The 17622-nt window shown below is 34.8% G+C and overlaps 2 protein-coding genes across 2 annotated transcripts; both read left to right on the forward strand.

The window, feature by feature from the left end:
- LOC109715341 (ABC transporter B family member 25-like) lies at positions 608-4253 on the forward strand (the record flags this gene model as incomplete). The annotated part of the gene is made up of 10 exons (XM_020240310.1): positions 608-790; positions 1087-1197; positions 1281-1425; positions 1691-1823; positions 1921-1996; positions 2325-2390; positions 2508-2615; positions 2916-3023; positions 3096-3293; positions 3774-4253. Coding segments are annotated over 10 exons (1350 nt in total), but the record flags the coding sequence as incomplete, so codon positions are not given.
- On the forward strand, positions 5374-12769 carry LOC109715237 (ABC transporter B family member 25). Its single transcript, XM_020240152.1, has 17 exons — positions 5374-5536; positions 6029-6072; positions 6107-6146; positions 6261-6335; positions 7270-7394; positions 8410-8509; positions 8604-8775; positions 9008-9126; positions 9648-9758; positions 9845-9989; positions 10491-10623; positions 10728-10803; positions 11094-11159; positions 11293-11400; positions 11590-11697; positions 11765-11962; positions 12358-12769. Exons 1-17 carry the CDS (start codon positions 5465-5467, stop codon positions 12592-12594), a joined length of 1929 nt encoding a protein of 642 aa, XP_020095741.1. The 5' UTR covers positions 5374-5464; the 3' UTR covers positions 12595-12769.

The raw sequence follows: 17622 nt of genomic DNA on the forward strand, positions 1-17622 counted from the left end.
AAGTATATGTATTAGAGTTCAATCGATTTAATTTGATTAGTAAGAATCTAAGTTATTATTTTTACCTTAGTCACATGTACTAAGATAAAAAAGACGATTTGATCAATTCTAAGCATATATTTAGAAATTGATCGAGTTTGAATATGGTTGTGATTTGACTCTAGTTTTATATGCTAGAGAATTGGGTTGAAATAGTTTGTTTCTAAGGACTTGGTATAGAGAAGAGGTTGGATTAGGTTGTGCATGACTTGGGTTTGAGGTTAGGTTTGGACTTTGATTTGGTTATTATGGTATAGGTTTCATATATGGCTTGTCAAATTTGGATTGGATTGGAATTAAAGATTGGGTTCAGCTTGGATCAATCCGAATTAAATAATTGGGTTGGGTTTATATTTAGTCTTGGACATGAACTTGGGCTCATTCGGAGATATAATTAGGCTGGGTCTATATTTGGCCTTGGACATGAACTTAGGCCCATGCGGAGATATAATTGGGCTGGGTTTATATTTGGTGTTGGACATAAACTTGGGCCCATTCAAAGATATAATTGGGCTGTGTTTATATTTGATCTTGAACATGAATCTGGGCCCATTCGGAGATATAATTTCATGAAGAAACTGCTGAAATTTTCAATTTTATCTGCAAAATTTTAATAATTTCTCCTTCAACAGTGTTGGTACTTGTTGTTGTACCTGCTATAGCAGTTGGTGTGCGTATGTTTGGGCGCTATCTCCGTGAACTCTCACATCAGACTCAAGCTGCAGCAGCTGTAGCGGCATCAATAGCTGAGGTTTTCTTTTATAAATGAGCAGTAGTTCTTTTTAAATGTGCACTATGTAGGTTCTACATTCCAGACAGCCTCAGTTTCTAGCATTTTTTTCGACCATATCTCCACATTACACTGAGTTGAGATTATATATTTGGTAGTTGCAAAATCTTTGGTTACAGATTGAGAACTACTCCGATATATGTACTTCAGATCCCACTTTGATTTTTATATGCGATTACCATCGTGACTATATGTACCTTCCCTTTCGGCGTCTCTTAACACACTAAACCACAATTGTATATTGAATACTCATGCAGGAATCGTTTGGAGCCATACGCACGGTTAGGTCCTTTGCGCAAGAGGAACATCAAATCTCATGCTACTCCGAGAAAGTTGATGACACATTGAAACTTGGGCTTAAGCAAGCTGTGGGCCTTGCCTGCTAAAGTGTTCTCTTATGGATGTCATACTATGTTAAAATTTTTATTCTCAATTTACTCTTCCTGTGCAGAAAATTGTTGGTCTCTACTCCGGAGGTATGGATGCAGCATTTACATTGCCAGTGGTCTGTGTAGTGATATATGGAGCTTATTTAGCCATTAAAGGCTATATGACAACTGGTGTTCTTACATCCTTCATCCTTTACAGCCTTCAAGGTACTGCTTTGAATGCCTTATCTCTACCACTGTATCACAATTCAAAATCTGAGAATCTATTGAAATCAGGATCAAAGTTTGGGACTAATTCACTTTTAACCCTTCTCCATACGAGGGCCCAGCATGTGATTGTTGCTCATCATTTTCGGCGTCTATAAAAATGTCCATAAATGAAACCTCAATGGTCACATTTAGTTAATCTTGATAAATCCTTTACTACTTTTTTTGAGTAATGATTCTTTTATCTGCCAATCATATCCTGCAGTTGCTTCCTCAATATCTTCCTTATTTGGATTGTACACGACAATCATGAAGGCTTCAGGGGCAAGCAGGAGAGTTTTTCAATTTCTAGATCGTGTTTTCTCTATGCCAAAACCCGGAGATAAATGTCCATCTATGTGGGTTACCCGTTGTTCACTTATATTCTCGGTGGGTCAAGCAGTCTAATAGCTGATAAACATTCTCACCGTTTATTGTGTTGGCTCGTGCTGGTAGTGGCCATAACGGAGAGGTTGAGCTGGACGACGTGTGGTTTGCGTATCCTTCTCGCCCAGCTCACATGGTTCTTGAGGTGACTGTCGTTAAATAATGTCCTAATGCGTAATGGAAGTCTCTATTTACTTAATCTTTTTTTCTTTTAATTGGTACGATGTTCAAATTAAGATGTGTTATTTTCTTAACTACATGAATATCTTTTACTGGTCACTTGTCTGGGGCTCTGAGGTTGTCTTCTTTGTATTCTTTTTTCTTTTCAATAGAAGAAAAAAAAAAAAAATTTGCGCTCAATCCAAATATTCCAACAGACTGTATCTGCTTTCAATTTTGGCTCTCTATTAGTGAAGTTACAGTGAATATCTGAACACTGCCAGTATCTCTAACAAGATGCCATTCTATTGCAGGGTATTACATTAAAGTTGAGTCCGGGTTCGAAAGTTGCACTTGTTGGGCCAAGTGGTGGCGGAAAAGTAATTTGGTACTTGTCAAAACACAGCTATCGATTCTTCCCCTCATTAGTCAGAAAAGATTGTTTTTGGTCTTTTCCAGTTCTAAGTTTACATTATTAATATACATGCTCTCTGCAGACTACCATTGCCCATTTGATTGAACGGTTTTATGACCCTGTAAAGGGGAAGATCTTGCTAAATGGAGTATCATTGGTTGAAATATCACATCAATATCTCCACAGACAGGTATCATCGCCTTACGTCCTGAAATTTGTAGATGCTTCAGAACGAACTTTTATCAGTTTTATCACACAATTAATCGTGATCTTGATATAAGAGCTATGTCTTGTTCAAGTTATTTCATAGGTTTTATGCACAGAATATGTAGTACACTTTTAAATGTCAGAAAATTAAATCTAAATGATGGCTTCACTAGTGTTAGACATTGGTCATGAGTTTATTATGGGAAGATTTGTTTAAAGTTCCCTCCAGGGGTGTTGATATGGCTTTTTGTGATGTCTCGCACTGTTGATCCTGCTTTTTCAGGTCAGCATAGTAAGCCAAGAACCTGTCCTGTTTAACTGCTCCATTGAAGAGAATATTGCTTATGGATTAAATGGCAAGGCCGGTGCTGCTGAAATTGAGAACGTTGCTGTAAGTATTGGCGTGCTGATGGAAGCAACCTTAGATGAAGATATAATATCTAATTATGAATATTTGATACAGAAAATGGCAAATGCACATGAATTTGTATCTAAATTCCCTGAGAAATATAAAACCGTCGTTGGAGAGCGAGGGATAAGACTTTCTGGTGGACAGAAACAGCGCATAGCTATCGCAAGAGCTTTATTGATGAATCCTTGTGTTCTTCTTTTGGACGAGGCTACGAGTGCCTTGGATGCTGAAAGCGAGTATCTGGTCCAGGTATAATTTATCATTTGCCTTTCATTTTGTTTTGCCAGGAACTTAAGTGCTTCTTTGGCATTGTTTACAGCTTTTTTTCTTTTGTTTTCCCTAAAGTTCTATATTCTCAAAAGCACTTAAAGGTAATCTTAAAATCTGGTTATTGTTAGGTTGTTTGTAGGGCCCATTAATGGAAAAATCAACTCTTCAATTTCTTAACAGAAATGGTCGAGTTTACAAATAGCCAGAAAAAAACAAAAGAAAAATTCATTCCTTATCGCCTTTAATAGCGTAGAACTTGAATATACCCCAAAAAGGAGGAGCAGAACATAAACTAAACATACACTAAAATCATAGACTATTATTCTCACCCAAAAAAAAAAAAAATCATAGACTCTATGCTTCTTTGATCTTGTTCAAGCAAATCACTTCTAATGTACTTTCGCGGAGATCATCTACTTGTTCTTTCAAAGTTAAAGCAACCATTTAATATTTCTGCAGGATGCGATGGAATCTCTAATGAAAGGAAGGACAGTTCTCGTGATAGCGCACAGGCTTTCGACCGTGAAGAGTGCGGATAGTGTAGAAGTTGTCTCCGATGGCCAGATAGTAGAGAGGGGCACCCATGACGAACTACTCAGCCGAAATGGCATCTATACTGCCCTTGTAAAGAGACAACTGCAAGGACCCCGAGTTGAAGCCGATGAGCTACGTAGTAGTTGATTGTTGGCAAAGCCACTGCGATTATTTCTTTTTGTATCCATCAATCAGTTTCTGTCACTGAGAATTCGCTTGTTGTGTGAGAATTTTTCTGTAAGGGTGCACATTAATTGCTAGCAGGTTGGAAGGGAGTGAGATATTCTAAAGGCAGAATTAGAGTTGTACTTTATTGATGGTGGTTTTTGTCCATACGAGAGTCTCTTTTGAGCTAGTGAATGCTACCGCCAATTTTTAATACTTTCAAAGCACGGGGCATCATAATCGATGATCGATACTATTAAATATGATTTTCGATATATCGACTTTTCTGTGGACCAAATTTCATAACCTTTCTACCTATATGGCCCTGCTGGGCCTTCTTGGGCCGACACACCCAGCACGGCCCCGTATATATATAATTTATTGTTTGAATGTGGCAGAAAAACAACTTCCCATTATATATATATATAGAGAGAGAGAGAGAGAGAGAGAGAGAGAGAGAGGGGGTGGGGGGAGAGCCTCAGAAATTTTTATGCTATCAAAATTTTTTAATGATGAGACATTCAAATTGAGGATTAATTTCGTTAAATGTGATATACGTTACTGGTTGTTATTGGTTGTAAAGAGGCCACTTTTATAATCGTTAATTTTAAGTGTTAAGAAGAGTTTTGGACTGATCCCAAGAATATTGGAATTCTGATGTTGCAACGACAAACATGTAGTCCAAATGCTTCATGCACTCGAGGAGGTGGCATCCAACACACGCAATATTCTCTTTCCCAACCAAATACACACGCACTTAGATATTCTGGTCAATACTGTCCATATATCCAAAATTAAATATAAATCTCACACCTTAATTATTCTGTGCGTGGAGATCTCCAATAGTCTGGTCCGTCAAAAGAGTGAGGGATATAATACTTAAACTCGATTAAAAAATATATAAATAATATGTGCCACATTGTAATACCCCTCCTTAAATTTTTAATTCTGGCAAATCAAATAATTTATATTTCAAATAATTAACATTTATCTGTCGCTGATAGAGTTATTACATTTAGCAGGATTTCTTATTTTCAAATTCAAAAAATTTTAAAGACTTATAAAAAAAATAATGTTGAAGGATCCATTTCAACATAATCAATAGGTATCGATCATTTCTAGAGCAAGTGACAAAGAGCTGGATGGTTAATATCCGAGATCCAAGTTCAAAAGCTAAATTTAGTTCTAAATAAAATAAACGAATCAAATAGCTAGCGTGCAACCTATCTCTAAAAGAAAATAAAAAAGAGAAAAAAAAAAAAAAAAACATAACCAATAGGTTAGGCGATCTCTATCAATTTTCACCGACATCCGCAATGACTAATGAGTCCACCCACTCCTCCACGCTCTACCTCTCTCTCGCCGCCCAGTTTTTTGTCGCATTCTATCTAACCTCTGTCGTTGGGTAAGTAGAGGAAACAGAGAGAGAGAGAGAGGGAGTTGACATCGAAATGGGGAGAAATATGAGGATCACAACAGCCACCACAGGCAATCGGGCCCCTCTACTGCTCAACAATCATGAGGTATGTATTTGTATATGTATATTCCCATGCTCTCATTTATCCCGTAAATACATATATATTATTTTCTTTTTTTCATCTACTTATGTTAAAATTTGTGCCTAAATAAGACTTATTCTTTGGACCATGTTTAATTCACGTGCGCACTTATATTCTTTTCTCAAATGAGCACACAAATCATTATATTGATGACATTTGATAAAAGGTTTTTGAGGAATTTACTGAAATCAGAAGGAACAAAAGATTTAAAATCCATGTCTTTTTTTTTTTTTTTTGGGTTTGATTACATGCTGAAGGATTGTGCTATGAGATGCAATATGGTTAACTATTATAGCGGAAGTATCTGGGACACTCTCGTATTGCTTCAGTTTAAACTCACCGAGAGGATTAGAACGAAACTTTCGTATTTAAACGGTTTAGCTCGCTTATAAATTCTACCTCGTCGAAGAGAGAGTCTGTGTATTGTAGCTGTAGCTAATAGCAGTTGCATCACAGGAATCGAGCCGCCCGTCGTCGGATCTCGAAGAAGGCAATGGAATATTGTTGCTGACTCTGCTACTGTCACTGTAAACCTCAGCCGGGGAATGTTGGATTCTGTAGAGTTCTGCGGTTGGTATGTTTGTGCTCTCTCTGCTCTTCTTTAGTAGTTGAGGGTATGTATCATGTATGTATGTATGTATGTATGTATGTATGTATTTATTTGTGGAGTTGAGTTTTTTGCTTGCAGGCAAAACCTGATGCAGGGAAGCTGGCTCTGGCCACCATAGCATTATTGATAGCTTCTCTCAGCAACATTCTAATTGTAGGTATTTCTCTCTCTCTTTCTCTCTCTCTCTTGAAAAAAAAAAAAAAAAGAGAAAAGAAAAAGAACATTCTAATTGTAGGTGTTCTTTTCTTACTTGTTTTCATGCACTTTTATTTGTTTGATTGCTTTTCGGTTTGTATTTTGATTTCCCGAGCAAAGAGAAATCACAATATATGTTCAAGTTTTATGTCGGCATCTGCAGTTGCTGGGTCATTACGGAGAGGAAAACAGGCGATCTAGATTACCAAGATTTCTAGCCAATATATGGCATGTAGCAAGCAATTATCAATTTCATAAAATCAAGAGTAGAATGATCGAGGAACGATCCACTTTTTAGTTTTTCTCCCCCAAATACCGATGGTTGTTCTCTATGATAAATTTGCAAGTGCAAAGTCTTTTTTGGATCATTGAATTGTACTTCTTAGCATAAGTTATGAGTAACTTGGGATTACTCTTCTTCTAACTGTATTTGGGGTAGCATGTGTGTATTCATGTGTTTTATATATTTCTTTAGATAAGCAGTCCTACTGATATAATCACAAGTCAATGCGACAATCCTTATTGGTTTTGACAACTTGTCTGTCGTTGAAAGTTGAAACATTACTAATTTTGCAGCTTTAACATATGCACTTTCCATTTGTGTGCGAAGGAGTAAGAACTATAATCTAGAAATACCATCAGTAGGAAAATGAAACTGACCAGCATGTAAGATCTAGAAGCTGTCTACTGCCTAATTGACACACAGCTTGAAATTGACATAGACATGATTTCCAGTAAAATAACAAGCAGCAGCAGCAAGTTCTAGATGGCGGAGCTTGAAATGATTTCTAATACATTTATTATGTCATTCAATTAAAAGTTCCATATTCTATGTTTCATACTAAAGAGCAAAGCAATCTTCATTGCTCGTCGGTTTTAATCTCAACTGCAGCCTAAATATGGTGGGAAGATAATAGACATTGTGTCAAGAGATGCCCGAGAACCTGAAGAACAAGCTGCAGCTTTAAATGCTGTGAAGAACACCATATTGGAAATTGTGATAATCGTTGTAGTCGGGTATGAACTACAGAAACGTTTTTGCACTTTTGATTTTCGTGTTGGTTTGTGTCGCATACCACACACTCTGTTTTTTGGTTATTTTCTATTCATTGTACTATATTATGTGTATCAGGATTTTAGAAAAAATTATGTTTTTCTCATTGATTCTATATGCTACTTCATACATACATTACAATGCCAAGAAAATTGATCATTTCATTTCTCTATGTGTGGAGGTTGTTATCTTGTAAATCGAGCCTTCAAAGTCGAGAAAATACTAATCTTACTGATTGTTTAGTAGATCTGTACAAAAGCCTTATGTCACTCCATTTGATCATATTCTCTATCTATTTTTAATCACCAAGCATCATTGATAGACACATTCATGTTCAATTGTATCTACGCTATTGTCTACGGTTCTACAAAAAAATTTTTTGTCAGCAATCAAGTCTGCTCGGTTGGAAACATCATGTGAATTATGAGAATCTAAACACAAACATCAACGTTGTCTTGGAAGCTTTCTCTTGTGCCTTATGAATCATGTACCATGAGTCTATATAGAAGGTATCTGTGCCAATTCGCAGGTAACTGGCAAGAAGTTGACTATCGGTAGTAAAATTTGCTCATTTTTTCAGTCAACTTCCTCAATTTGGAGCTCTGTTTTATAGCTGACTCACTTTTGAGGGGAAAAAGCTTATCTCATGATGATAAGCAAAATGTCTTAAGGATTTAGTCACAGTGCTTAATAAAACCCCTAGAAACTAAATTTAGACATAAGCTAATAAAATTTTTAATTGGTTTGGAGAATTTATGATGCATTTTCAGCTTTCTAATTTTTGATTGATAGAGTGACTATATTGCTGCTTTTAGTTCTTTCAATCTTCTTAGACGTTTGAAATTTGTAAATGTTCAGGAATGTAATGATTAAGTCATGTTATGCTTGATTGTACTCAATTTCTTTCAATAAATATGCTGAATGCAGCCTTATATTGTGATGAATCTGAAGATTATATTTATTTTATCATTGCTTCAGTTCAATCTGCACTGCGCTGCGGGCATGGCTGTTCAATTCTGCTAGTGAAAGAGTAGTTGCTCGTCTGAGGAAAGACTTGTTTAGTCATCTTATTAATCAGGTATGCTGCTGATCTTTTAGTATGAAGTTGAAGCTTTGCTAGCGCTACACAGAGTTGTATGTCTTTATCATGCTATTTTTGACCTATTTGTTAGGAAATAGCATTTTTTGACGTGACTAGGACCGGAGAGCTCCTAAGTAGACTTTCTGAAGATACTCAAATCATAAAAAATGCTGCAACCACCAACTTGTCAGAAGCATTGCGTAATATCACTACTACGATTATTGGTCTCGGTTTCATGTTTGTGACATCATGGAAATTAACATGTAAGTGCAAACTACACTTGAAAATCACGGGCTGTTTGTAACTTGCGAGTTCAAATATTGCATTTTAAGGCTCCTTTACCTGTTTTCCCTGTACTTTCTTGTATCCACAACCTTCATTTCTTGCAAGGAACATAGTATTTTCATATTTTTCTTTCAGAAGTATCTGCAATTTGTTAAAAAAAAGTACAGGCTTTGTTTTCTAGATGAATCTAATGCTTTCGTCTTTCGACAGTGTTGGCACTTGTTATTGTGCCTGTTATATCAGTTGCGGTACGTAAGTTTGGGCGCTATCTCCGTGAACTTTCACATCAAACTCAAGCTGCAGCAGCTGTAGCGGCATCAATTGCTGAGGTCTCTTCAAGCCATGGTTTTTTAGATGGGTTAATTACTAGTTTAGTCCTTGAAATCTTAACCAGAACTTGAATTTCGTTCTCAAAGTTTTGAATGCAACAATTTACTACCTGAAGTTTGGCTTCCATAACATTTTCATCCTCTTTGTTTAGATTTTGACGATGTAATCCCTGAAGTTTGATCCCTATTTCCTTTAATCCAAAGTTTCTATTTTAAGAAGCTATATTTGAAAAATGAGAGGATGAAATTGAAATGAAGGTCAAACTTCAGTGTTTAAATTTGAGTTTTCTTAATTTTTGATGTGAGTAGAATAAAAGAAGAAATCATATTAATTATGACGATAGTCTGATAGGTAATGAGCCGTGATATGGACTATACAGAATCACAGATTATAAGCTTCTCAAATCTTGTAGTTTAATCCCGTCATATTTTATTTTGGTGCTCCATTTCATTCAATGACATCTGAAATTTGGGGCAGTTCGTATAGACGTAATCACAATACTTTTGTTGAACTCATTCAGGAATCTTTTGGAGCCATTCGCACGGTTAGGTCCTTTGCGCAAGAAGAGCATGAAATCTCACGCTACTCTGAAAAAGTAGATGAAACACTAAAGCTTGGACTCAAGCAAGCTGTGAGTTTTCTTATAGGGCTTTACTATATTTTCAATATTATGCTCTCTTTGAGCTGAAAGTGTTTTAAAATTTAATTATTCTGTAGAAAGTTGTTGGTCTCTTTTCTGGAGGTATAAATGCAGCATCAACATTATCAGTTGTTATTGTGCTGATTTATGGTGCTAACTTAACCATCACTGGCTCTATGACAACTGGTGCTCTCACTTCATTCATTCTCTACAGCCTTACAGGTACTGCTTGATGGCTTTACCTCTATGGTTATATCCACATTACTATATATTCATGTATGGCCTTTGTAAGTTTTCATGAACGAAGCTCTGTCAGTGGAGATTACAATTCTTAACATAAATTCTAGGGTCTTTTACATGCATATCCTGCAAAATCATCTATGTTTATACATATTCCTATGTAAAGTCCAAATTTTAATACATACTTCCCGAAAAACAAAAGTACAGTTTCTTAGAAGAATATCCTACTTCAATTTCAGGAGTCCTCAATTTATGCAAAGTTGTTTTTCTATTATAAAAAGGTTTCCTCAAATGGGGTTATTTCTGTACGCACAAAGGGATATAGTTAAGCAAACAAATATGATGATAGGCAATTTGTAAGCGGTAACAGATATGATGATAGACAATTTGTAAGCTATGTATGTAGTGTGAAATTGTGAATATCTCTATGTTATAATACTTCTGTTTGGACTGATTCTATAGTCTAGATCTTGCCCCCTGCAGTTGGTTCTTCAGTTTCGGCCTTATCGGGATTATATACGACCGTCATGAAAGCTTCGGGTGCAAGCAGGAGAGTATTCCAACTTCTAGACCGCATTTCCTCCATGCCAAATAATGGAGATCAGAGTCCAACAATGTTGGTTCTCATATATTACTCTTTATTTTTTTGGTGGGACTAATATCTATTTTGTCTCGTAGCTAATAATTGTCTTATTTGAGTTTCTGTGGCTTTGCCAGTAGTGACCATGATGGAGATGTTGAGCTGGATGACGTCTGGTTTGCTTATCCTTCTCGCCCTTCTCATATGGTTCTTAAGGTAGTTGTTGTTGGATAATGCATTGAAAATGGTGCAATATAAATTCTCTATTTATTTATTTTTTCTTTTTTTTTAACTCTTTGTAGAAATATTTAGTACTGCTATACTATCAACTTACTCTGTTTTTCCTTTTTGGCAATGTCTTTTCAGATGATCTAATAGTTGTGTCAGTTTAGTATTGATCTCAAGAATACTGAATAATCACGAGCAATGTGTTAGCTTTTAGTTAGTGATGGTACAGTGCATATCTAAAAAGTGTCTGTTCTCTAATAAGATGTTGTAAGTTTCAGGGAATTACATTAAAATTGAGTCCTGGTTCAAAAGTTGCACTTGTTGGGCCAAGTGGTGGCGGAAAAGTAAGTTACTACTTGATTTGAGTTCATGACACAAACTATTGTTTTATTTTAATCTTTTTTATAGAGAAAACTTTTTCATCATCTATTTGACTTTTGTGGAATCATTTTGTCTCATACCATATGCTTTCTGCAGACTACTGTAGCAAATTTGATCGAACGATTTTATGATCCTCTCAAGGGAAAGATATTGCTAAATGGAGTTCAGTTGGTTGAAATATCACACAAGTTTCTCCACAGACAGGTAATCTATGCGGTATTTGTATTTGGAGACAATGATATTGCCGTGTTCGTCTTATTATTACTAGTTCCATGGATGAATTTGGAAAATTTAGAATATTAATTGTAAAATTGAAGAATTATATCGTACAAAATGTTTTATTATGACCTTAAAAGAAAGTTTCCTTCTATTGAGGGTTGCATAAATTCACAGGTCAGCATAGTGAGCCAGGAGCCTGTCCTGTTTAACTGCTCTATTGAAGAGAATATCGCTTACGGATTAGACGGCAGTGCTAGCATTGATTCTATTGAGAATGCTGCAGTAAGTAATTGCACGTGCTACTATTCAATTACCCGTACCAAATGCTAACCATAGATCTTATATACAGAAAATGGCAAATGCCCACGAATTTATATCTAGTTTTCCCGATCAGTACAAAACTATCGTTGGGGAAAGAGGGATTAGACTATCTGGTGGACAGAAACAACGAATAGCGATCGCGAGAGCTTTGCTAATGAACCCGTGCATTCTTCTCTTGGACGAGGCTACTAGTGCTCTGGATGCTGAAAGCGAGTATCTGGTCCAGGTATAATCCTCAAGTTCTATGGTGAAATGCTCTCAGAGATTATTTTTCTTGGCTATTGTCAGTTTGTCTGCAAACCCTATGTCTATGGCTTTTGTCAACAATTACCTGAAAAACATACAGAATATTTTTGTTTGCTTTCCTTGTTAAGCAAGTTGCTAGTGCAAATTAATAAGCAAAACTGAACACTAAGTTCACACGTAGATTAATTTAAGAATTTTAGTTTAAACAAAGAAGTGAAATAAACAGTACAATCGTAGGTAATATACAATATACTTTTTTAATCTAATCCAAGCTACTCAAGTAATCATATTAGTTACATACATGATTCATTGAAGGCCTGTTCGCATTGTTCTTATGAAACTTTGCACTAAAAAAAGGTGCTTATTGTGCTACAGGATGCGATGGATTCCCTAATGAAAGGAAGAACTGTTCTGGTGATAGCACACAGGCTTTCGACTGTGAAGAGTGCAGATAGTGTGGCTGTTGTATCTGATGGTCAGATAGTGGAGAGGGGTACGCATGATGAACTACTCAGCCAAAATGGCATCTATACTGCACTTGTGAAGAGACAATTGCAAGGTCCTCGATTCGAAGCCAGCAATAATGTTAGCCAAGAGCTTAGTAGTAATTGATGGTGGCAAAGCTACTTTTTTTTTTTTCTTCTTGTACTCGTTGATAACATCAAATTAATTGTCTTGGATGTTGATGACATTTATCTGTCGAATTTTCTGGATATTGATATAGTGGTGTTGCTGTGCACCTAAGCTTTGTAATAATATGAAGAGTTTTCAATATTCTGTTCCTTTACAACAGCTTCTTTCTCATTATGTACCTTTTCAAGCTCTACAAGAATTCTCTTCGTCTGTGAGAATGTCCCGTTAGGTTGCACCTGATAGATTGGAAGGAAGTAAGCGACTGAAAAATTCTCAGAATATGAGCTATACTTTCTTCTAGTGGTTTTGTTAGGGGTGAAAATGGATCGGATGATATACAACCGCGTTTGCGGCCGTATTTGATATCATCCGTTTTCGGATAGAAAATATTTAAAATTTTCAGACTGAAACAGGCTTGTGGCTGAGTCGGCCAGAAATTTGGGCCGTGCCAGGCTGGGCCAGATATTTGGACCCTTGGCCTGGCCGTGCCAATCTATGATTTACGCCCTGTTTGGATGCATAGTTAAAAAAGTCTGTGAAATTTTTATTATATGATTTTGGTCTAAATGAAATACGAAATCCTATAACTACAAAAAAATTTCACAGTTTTATTTTTAACCTGTTTGGATACATATCATACAATTCCACAGTATTTATAACAATTAAATTTCTAAAATTTTAAAATTTGAAATTTAAAATTTTATGTTGAAATTTAAAATTTAGAAATTGATACATTTTTTGGAGCCCAAAATGGTGAAATTTTTTTTCCTTTGGTTAAACTGGATTGTAAGTTTATTCCATTTTTTTGGAGTATAGTATAACTATACTTCAAAAATTACGTTATTTTTTTTCGTCCAAACGCTTCATAGGATTATTTTCCTACCGGCGTAGCATAGTTTAACTATGCTACGTTTTTAGAGGTATCCAAACGGGGCCTTATAGATTTTTTGGTTCATATCCTTTTCTCTTCAACGAATCCAGAAATTTATTTCCCGTAAACGGTTTTCTATTTCTAAGAGGGGTTCTATATGATTTTTGGTCGGTACTTTTAAGATTACTTTCATTCTTTATTATTTAGGATTTTTAGAGTCTTATAATGTTGTATAGCTAGATCTGCTATGTTTTAAATGATTGTTTGATTTGTAAGATGTATTCAAATATGATTAGGTTATTTGTAGTTCAAATTTTTATTTGAGTTTGAGGACTATCAACAGAAGTAATATAGATTGTTCATTATTGTTTTACTTTGTTTTTGTACAATATTTTTTTTCATCATTTATTATTTGATTATTTATTCTAGTGGGTTTTCTAATTTTTAATAGTTGTTCAATCTGATTTTTGCTAGGAAACTTTTAATATTATTACATTCTTTGTTATTTAGGGGTTTTAGATCTTTATAATGTTGTATAGCTAGATTTTCTATTTTCAAAAAAATAGTTTGTTTTAAAAGATTGTTTGATTTGCAAGATACCGTCAAACATTTAAGATTAGGCTATCTATAGTCCACACTTTATTTTGAATTATAAAATAGTTAATTAACATAATATATCTTATTCATTATTGTTTTTCTTTGTTTTTGTATAGCAATTTTTTTTATCCTTTATTCTTGTGGTGATCTGAAGGAGTGTTCTACTTGCTTTGGAAGTATTAATAATACAACGTGCAAAGTACTAATGAAACAACGTGATTTTTCGAAAATTACCAATGAACGCTATCTCTATTGCCCAACGTGTCGAAGTACTAATGAAAGAGTGGGCCTTGCAATTTCTGTAGAGTTGGGCGATGATGATGTTTGTTGCTCCTTTTCTTTGACGCTTGTTTTCGTCTTTTCGTCTGTACACTTCTCTTTTTTTTTTTTTTTTTTCTCTTTCTTCGTTGTTTTTTTGTTGCCTCTCGAGGCGTTGGCTGCCTCACTTTATATAGCTAAATTTATTTAATAAATGAAGCAGATAGCGTGCTATATTTCTCTAAAAAAATAATACAACATGTGAAAACTCCAATACATTGTATAATATTCTCAGAAATAGTGAATGATCTGAAATGGACCGAACTTGTACAAATATGTTGCATTTTGTGTGCAAACTCCGCAATGTTTTGTAAGTATCTTTTATATTTTTTAAAATCAAATTATTTCAATCACACTTATTAATTTTTTTTTATTTTGAAATGGTTCAGTCTTGACAATGGCCCCCAGCAGTGAATTTTATGGCAGGTCTCTAAGTTTGGATTATCATAATTTTTTTTTGACAACGATAAAATTATGATGCTATATCTTATAATAAAAAAATTGTCTTTACCGAAAAATTAACTATTCGGTGAACAACATTTAAAACAGAAGAGTGATTGAAATGAAAATCTGAAGAACATCTTTAATTATGCACACGAAGTTCTAAAAGAATGTACTTAATATTCTAGTATATGTGTATGAGAGTTAAAGAGAATTTTTCTTTATTTGTTACAGTTATAGATATATTTCGAGTTAAGAGAATTTTATTTGTTTATTACGGTTATTAATATATCATAAAGAGATGCCACTTCCAAAAATATTGAAAATTTCTACGCAATTTTCATGACTATTTTTGCATATCGGATAAGACAATTGCCACCCACCTAAAAGTATAAACTATATAGTATTTTGTTCTAAAAAATATATTAGTAATATCGTAAGGTACAAATCATATAGTATTTTGTTTTAAAAAATATGTTAGTAATATATTTGCTTGTTTTAATTGAGTAGAGCTAGAATACTTTTATAAGTATCACCCGAGTGATACTTGTGTGTTTTTAGCCCTTGAATTGAGAGATGTGAGGTTGAAATGATGAGGGTAGGTGGTGGTAGGTGGTGATAGGTGGAATAATGTTTGATCCAAGGGCTATTTGTAATCAAAAAGTAGATCCAATGGCTAAAAACGTGATAGCAAAATGGAGATGATACTTGTAAAAGTATCCTAGATCAAGTCGTTTTAACATATGTTTTTTGTTTCTTCTAGTATATTAGACAAAACGATAGTAAAAAATATGTTAGTAATATATATTTTTTAAAAATATATTAGTAATATATTTGCTTGTTTTAAAAATATGTTAGTAATATATTTGTTTGTTTTAATATATGTTTTTTTCTTTCTTCTAGTATATTAGACAAAATGAGAGTGTCAATGATCATGCAGTTTCAATTTAGACAGCCAATGATGAAGCTGGGGTTTCAAATATTCATGTGGGCGACAATGAAGGTATTGTTTGGTTGTTGTTGATCGACATTTTTTTTATGACAACAGCTACATTATACTTATGAAGAAGCAATTGCAAGGTTCTCAAAACTGTTTTATTTTTGTAGCCATTGATGGCATTAAATTAATTGTCTTAGTTGTTAATAACATTTTTATATGAATTTTTTTTGCATACTGATACAGTGGTGTTCTAAGAGAATAAGACAGTAATGTTTTTGCTTCAATAATACTGATATTGTGTGCCTTAGCTCTACACTGATATAAAGTATATTTACTATGTTTTTGTTCTTTACAACAACTTTTTTTGTGTAACTTTACAGTCTCTTCTTTTAATTAGTATAGTAGTTATCACTTGGACGACTATTTAAGAGGTAAATGAAACATGTCAAAAATAAATAGACTTATAATGTTGTATTGCTAGATCTCCTATTTCTTAAATAGACTTATAATGTTGTATTGCTAGATCTCCTATTTCGAATAAATTAGTTTTGTTTCAAGTGATTGTTTGATTTGCAAGACATATTCATATATTAAAGATAGATTATTTTTAGTCCTTTTTTTATTCTAACTTATACAAAAATAATTGAAATAATATATCTTGTTCATTATTGTTTGGCTAAATTACATAAAACCCCCCTATCAAAACCCGATTTTTTACTTTCCTCCCATGTTATTTAAAAACCTACACTTTGTCTCCTTGTAAAATAAAAAATGTTCACTTCATCCCTTGCCGTTAGTAAGTCGTTAGGGTTCCATTTATAAAATATTATTATATATATTTTTATGTCAAAAATATCCTCAGCCATCTCTCCTGTGAACATGATAAAGGGCAAAATAGTGAGGGATAAAATGGTCATTTTATCTTCACAGTTCACATTGTAACGTCTGTGAACATTTTTCATTTTACAAGGGGGCAAAGTATAGGTTTTTAAATGACAAAGAGGAGAAAGTGAAAAATCGGATTTTGACAAGGGGTTTTCTGTAATTTAGCGTTATTGTTTTATTCTGTTTGTAATCAGCAGCAGCCAAGCACTCAGCCTCGAGCTCGGCGAGGAGGTCGCCGATGCACTACTGTTGATCAGAGGCTGCGAAGGAAGAGGAAGAAGAGGAGGAGGTGGAGGGGAAAGAGGAGGAAGAAGAAGAAGAGAAAGAGAAATAGTGTAAATTTAACTCAAAGAGTGTAACTTTCGTCTAAAAAGTGTAACTCTCATCCCAAAGAGTATAATTTCTGTCTTAAAGAATGCAATTTTTATTTAAAATAGTGCAAAATTTGTTTAAAACAGTGTAACTTTATTTTAACAGTGCAATTTCGTCTTCTTCTTTCTTCTATAACTTTTTTTTCTTTATTGTAGAAAAAAATAGCATGCTTCTCGGAACCGAGAAGCATTTCCTCTTCGTTGCCGGCGGCGGCGGTAGGAACAATGGGTTTATTTGGCGGGTAGAAAATCTGTTGCAGTGGAAGTGTAGGGTGAAGGCGGAGGAAGAGGACGCGATACCGTGTTCGCTATCGTCGCGGAGGCGGTAGAGGAGGGTTGAAGAGAAAAAAAAAGAAAAAAAGAGAGTTGCGGTGCGGCCTCGGCAAGGTCAGAGGTGAGGAGGGAGGGGGATGCGCATGCGAGGGCGAGGGTGTGAGGGGCAGAGGCAAGGCAGGTCGTTTCCGCCTTCAGCTCTGCCGTCTTCTTCGGAGAGAAAAAAAAAATACGAGAAAAAAATCGGAGAGAGAAAAAGGTATAAGGATATTTTGGTAGTTTGCTGAAAATTCGGACTGAATTTATAAAAT

This window comes from Ananas comosus, linkage group 9 (assembly GCF_001540865.1).
Source record: "Ananas comosus cultivar F153 linkage group 9, ASM154086v1, whole genome shotgun sequence".
Classification (NCBI taxonomy): Eukaryota; Viridiplantae; Streptophyta; class Magnoliopsida; order Poales; family Bromeliaceae; genus Ananas; species Ananas comosus.